The sequence below is a fragment of the Crinia signifera genome, chromosome 2, assembly GCF_055691185.1.
Source record: "Crinia signifera chromosome 2, ASM5569118v1, whole genome shotgun sequence".
NCBI lineage: Eukaryota > Metazoa > Chordata > Amphibia > Anura > Myobatrachidae > Crinia > Crinia signifera.
The window spans coordinates 348,420,802-348,426,757 of record NC_139218.1 but is presented as its reverse complement, the minus strand read 5'-3'; the positions used below and the strand labels follow the sequence as shown (position 1 = coordinate 348,426,757).

The 5,956-nt window shown below is 47.0% G+C and overlaps 1 protein-coding gene across 1 annotated transcript; it reads left to right on the top strand.

Annotated features, from left to right (window-relative positions):
• Positions 1 to 931: 931 nt before the first annotated feature.
• On the top strand, positions 932 to 4,146 carry DLEU7 (deleted in lymphocytic leukemia 7). Its single transcript, XM_083171302.1, has 2 exons — positions 932 to 1,705; positions 3,839 to 4,146. Exons 1-2 carry the CDS (start codon positions 1,226 to 1,228, stop codon positions 4,043 to 4,045), a joined length of 687 nt encoding a protein of 228 aa, XP_083027428.1. The 5' UTR covers positions 932 to 1,225; the 3' UTR covers positions 4,046 to 4,146.
• Positions 4,147 to 5,956: the final 1,810 nt, after the last annotated feature.

Genomic DNA, 5,956 nt, shown 5'->3' with positions numbered 1-5,956 from the left:
CACACATATTCCGCAGCGCTTTCCAGAGAATATTTGAATATTAACATCAGTCCCTACCTCAGGAGAGCTTACAATCTATATTCCCTACCACATGTACATGCACACACATTCATTCTAGGGTTAATTTTCATTGGGAGCCAATTAAGCTACCAGTATATTTTTGGAGGAAACCAGAGCACCCAGAGGAAACCCACACAAGCATAGAGAGAATATACAAACTCTGCACAGTTAGGGCCATGGTGAAAGTTGAATCTTTGACCTTAGTGCTGTGAGGCAGGAATGCTAACCATTACACCATCTGTGCTGCCTGGAGATATCCCCTGTACCTATGATAAATAGGCGTTATCAGTTGTTACACATTGCCCATTACACCTTATAGCTCATATTAATGATTTACCTACCTTATGTATAAAACTAAGGTCAAAATAGGAGATTCTGGTGTTAGTGTGATGGGCATGTGTGCTAGCTTGATACTAATATATATATATATATATATATGGTACTTCTGTACTTTCACGGCGCCAGCATGGCGCCGCGCGTCAGAGTCCCCTTGCGGGGCTCGCTTCGCTCGCCCACGCTGCGGGCTCGGTGGCTCGCTACGCTCGCCACGCTAATGAAAATCAACTCCATGCCAACATGGATACTGGAGGTATGAACTATTCATGTTGGCATGGCGTTAACTTCGTTTTTTTTACTTAGTGGCGAGCGTAACCCGGAAGTACGCGCGGCGCCATGCTAGCGCCGTGAAAGTAAAGAAGTACCATATATATATATATATATATATATATATATATTCACTGTGATTCATTCCACTCAGATTTCTAGGCAGAGACGTGATTGAATTTATTTCCCACAGAACACTGATTGCAGCATACAATATAGTTGGGCACTGCACTGTGTGTGATGCCATTGGCTGTGACAACACAGTAACAACCCAGCAGTGAGCATGTGGTAAACGTTTCCTTCTGTAATTCCTGGCTGGGTCTGCACTAGTCTGCTCTGTAAGAGAACACTGATAAGATGTGTCCTCTGATATAACAGCCTGCTGCATGTGCGATGATACAGTAATAATACAGGGCAGTGGCTTTTCCTCTATATAGAGCTTGCACCTAGCGAACAAAGGTCACTTTCTGGGAGTCAGGTTACAGCACAGAGCCCTGGACCGCACGCTGGGACCTGCAATACATCACAGCTGCTTTATTCTCTCTCATTGTGCAGCTGAGCGATGGAGATGCCCCGGCCAGCTGCAGTCCTGATGGAGATGCCCCGGCCAGCTGCAGTCCTGATGGAGATGCCCCAGGCAGCTGCAGTGCTGAAGGAGATACCCCAGGCCCAGACAGCTGCAGTCCTGAATAAGATGCCCCGGCCAGCTGCAGTCCTGATGGAGGCAGTCATCCACCAAGCCCAAGCTCTCAGTACAATGATCCTCCTGATGGATGAGAGAGGGATACGGGACAATGCATTGCACCTGCACAATGCGGCCAGCAGACTGTCTTACAGCCGCACTAGGCTGCAGGAGCCGGGATCAGCGCAGTCTGGGTGCCCAGATGCTGGAGCAGACTCTTCCAAACAGCTCACACTGTCGCAGAAAGCGTCCAGGAATCGCATGTCCAGAATCGCACGTTGTTGTCTAGAGCTACTAGCCGTGGAGGAAAACCTAGTGGACCATTTGCCCTTGGGCCACCAGTCACCTGTTCACCTCAAAGTGAGTAATTTTCTCAATGGGATATGCTGCACCTCATCATTAACAACAGAAGTTAAAGAACAGTGCAATATGGCTGTATACAATGCAATAGTTAAATATACGGAAGATCATTTATTTGAAGTATATTCACACAAATTGAATTATCTATATATATGTCTAGTGTCTGTGTGATGCCAATACACTGCTATCTGTTGGCAGCAAGTGAAACTACATCTACTAGCTTTGGGAGCATTAGCTTCGAGGGTGTGTGTGTGTGTGTGTGTGTGTGTGTAGTGTGGTATGGTGGTCTGACAGGGGGGATCCGACGGTCAGTATCCCGACTGCTGGTGCTCCGACAGGGGGGCGAGCACAAAGAAGCCCCTTGTGGACTTGCTGCGGGCTCGATGAATCGCTTCGCTCGACCACAGGTACTATTCTCCCTCTATGGGGTTCGTGGACCCCCACAAGGTAGAATAGCCTCTGTGAGTGTGGATCCCCCCTGTCGGGCAGTCCTCCGGCTTACTAGTATAGCATAAGTGGCCACAATGTGTGTAATAATTAAATGGGCTGCAAATCTGGTCACATATTGCTATAATCACCAATGTATATACGGTATGCGGTCGGCAGTCAGTAGGTTGACAAATATGGTGGACATGCATTAGATCAGCAGGTACACAAAGTCGACATGACATGGGTAGACACATGACGTACGGCCTGTCGGCACATGTCGGACCCAAACAGATGTAATAAATTCGTGTTGACCTTTTGACTGTCCACCATCTCATTGTTGACCATTCAGTGGTGTCGACCTACTGACTGTCGAACATAGGGTTTCGACCTAATAAAAATCGACCTAGACATGGTTGACCTAGGGCCCGGATACCAGTGCAGCCTAAGCTGCGATATGATTAAGGCACAGACATTTGGGGGCAGGGCAGTGGCAGCGACTGACAGTATGTCACAATACTGGGGGTTCTGGGTCCAGGACTGGCAACTGTGGTAGGTCAGGTAGGAGATCATTGGAAACACTTTATAATCCCTGGCCTGGAATGCATAGAAGGCAGGTGTTGCCTAAAACCTCCTGTGACACTATCATCCTCCACTTCAAGTACATGTGGGCATGGGGCTATTAGAACCAGTATGTTCCATTCTCATACCATTTACATGATTTTACTAGTGTCATATAAATCAAATAGAGCAGGGGCCCTCAAACTATTTTGCTCTGGGACCCCATCAGACAATAAAAATAATGACAGGACCCCAGCGAGGTCCTGCAAAAGGTCATCACATCACATGTGTAGTCAGCTGACAGCACATACTGTACTGTACTGCTCCGGGGAGGGTGCGCAATGTGGCGGCCGCCCAGGTTCGGGGGGGGGCCTACGATGTGGCTACCGTGATATGGCTACCTGGCCGGTGGCGGGGGGGTGGTGGTCCGCAATGTTGCCACCGGGGGGGGGGAAGGGGGGTGGGGTGCGCGATGTGGCTGCTGTGCTGCTGGGGGGGGGGTTTCTCTCACCGAACACCTGCTCCTTCCTCCGGCTCTCCTGCTCCGCTGCTGCGGTAGTAGCTTTCGGTACTTATGTATTATCTGGACTTCCATGTTAAATGCACCCCATTTTTTCATACCCCTACTATCCAACTACGCATGGAGTTGATTTTATATAGTGTGGCGAGCGCAGCGAGCCACCGTGCCTGAAGCGTGGTGAGCGCAGCGAGCCCCGCGAGGGGACGCGGTCTCATAAGAAAAACGGGAGTCCAGATATTACATAAGTACCGAAATCTTTTTTTTTAAAGCGACAATCAATTACATTGCAGTTTGATTTTGCAGTGTAAATGATTGCCGCTTTACAAAAAAACTGGAGATATCTTACCAAGTCTCTAACTTTCTGCATCTCTCCTCCTATTACATTTCACCCCTTGAATCACTGACTGAGATTAGAAAAGTCATCAGCCTGATGGTCAGCAACATGGAGTCACCACCCCATGCTGAGAAGGTTGGGACCCACTTTGGGGTTAGGACCCACAGTCTGAGAACCGCTGAACTAGAGCTTTTATATATATATTATATATACTCATTGTTATATACTTTATACAACTTTTGTAGAGATTTGATATAAACCTCACTAAGGTTATTGTTATCCCTTTTCTCAGGACAGCATAGAACTCAGAAACATCTGCACACACATGGCTCTGCAGACAGATGACAGGAGATTCCATCAGGATCTGAATTCGGCACAGGAATGTTTAATCAGCATCATCAGCAATATGAACTGGCGTGTACCTGCTAATGCCTGTGCTTTCTGTGAGACGGTCCGAGAGCAGCTGAAACAGATATTACAGGAACTTCATGAGAGCTGAGACTGCATTACATTATTCAGAGAGATTTAACACTCATTTCAGTGTTACATTTGATTTAACTCGTTTTTAATTTATTAAATATGATAAAGAAATGTATTTAACTCTGGTGCTCTGTGGGTCTGATTCAGATCTGATCGCATGGCTGCTAATTTGCAGTGGCCAGCCCGCCAGAGTGAAACACTGGACTTATTCTGCAGCGGTGATGGAAACAGACTGATCGTGGGCGGAGCTGGCGTCATACACCCTCCCCTAAAACACCTGCATGTTCCCTAGGCACGACCGCATTTTTTTGCTGGCATTCCCAATAAACAGCTGCTTACCATCCAAAAACACCAGCTTCCTGTCAGTGACCTTGCACATGGCTCCTATCAAAAAGGTAGCAGGCTTTCTTTACAGGACGGCATTGTGCACACGCGCAATGCGTCCCAGACGCATGCGAAGTCTATCGATAATCGTCAGCTTCACAAATTTGCAGCTGTGCGATCAGGCCTGAATTAGGCCCTATGTTCCAAATATATATATATTTGTGACATGATCATCACGGACGATGTAATGGTTAGCATTACTGCCTGACAGTGCTGAGGTCATGGGTTCCATTCCCACCATGGCTCTAACTGTGCGGAGTTTGTATATTCTCCCCGTACTTGCGTGGGTTTCCTCCGGGTACTCCGGTTTCCTACCACAATCCAAAAATATACTGGTAGGTCAATTGGCTTCCAATAAAATTAACCTTAAAATGTCTGTGTGCATGCACATGTGGTAGGGAAAATAGATTGTAAGCTCCACTGGGGCAGGGACTGATGGGAATGTTCAACTATACTGTTAATAAATAAATAATGATTGTGAAGCTTATTGCAGGTATGTGAGGTGTGCTGAAAGGCAGCCTTACCCCCCAGTGCCTGGTTAACCAATAGGCTGATTAGGCTTCTGCCTAGGACAGTGATGGCTAACCTTGACACTCCAACTGTTGTTGAACTACATATCCCAGCATGCCCTGCTACAGTTTTGCTATTTGGCCATGCCAAAACGGATGCAGGGCATGCTGGGATGTGTAATTCAACAACAGCTGGAGTGTCAAGGTTAGCCATCACTGGCCCAGGGCACCAGGACTGGGGGAGGGGAGCCCCTAGCAGGTGAGCAGAGGAATAAAATTAAGGCCTAATATATTCCACGCTTGTTAGCTATCACCCATCCCGATGTACTGTCGGGGGTAAAGTTTTTAATGTGACTGCCAGATGACCTTGCCAATGTAATTTACTGATGGAACATTATGTACATTGTGCTACAGCACCAACTAGGCAGCCTAAAGCCAAAGTCTCCTTCCCACATCCCAAGCATTAGATCATACATGCCTGGTGTATAACCTTCCTTACATGGGCAGTATGACCGGCGAGTGCCCATACACGTGTGTATAGCAGCATTACATGTGTATTAGCCTAGGGCACCTGGAACATTTAATCAGGCCCTGCTTACCCCCCAGACATGGGGCTTACATCGTATAATGTACAGTATCACATTTCCCACTGTCAGTTATCATATTACTAGGGTAGTATGGGAAAAGGTACAGAGGGCATAATTCAGATCTGGTCGCTGTTCGTATGCCCCCCCACATACGCATGTGTAGACCGCTCACCATCAGAAATGGGCTGAATTCGGCCCATTCCGATCAAACCAGAATTATGCTCAAAATGACAATTGGTCTGCACCTGCCAGTGTAATACTCAGTGATATGTTCCTGCTGGAATGATTCGGAAATCCATTATCTTTGTAGCATTTTATCATTATTCATCCAAGAATTTCTGTAGATGATAAAACTTGCTCCTGTACTGAGTACAAACATTAATGAGAACTAGTTACTTGCCAAGATTAGCTTGGACACCTGGGAAAACCACAACCCTTCATTGTTTGAGT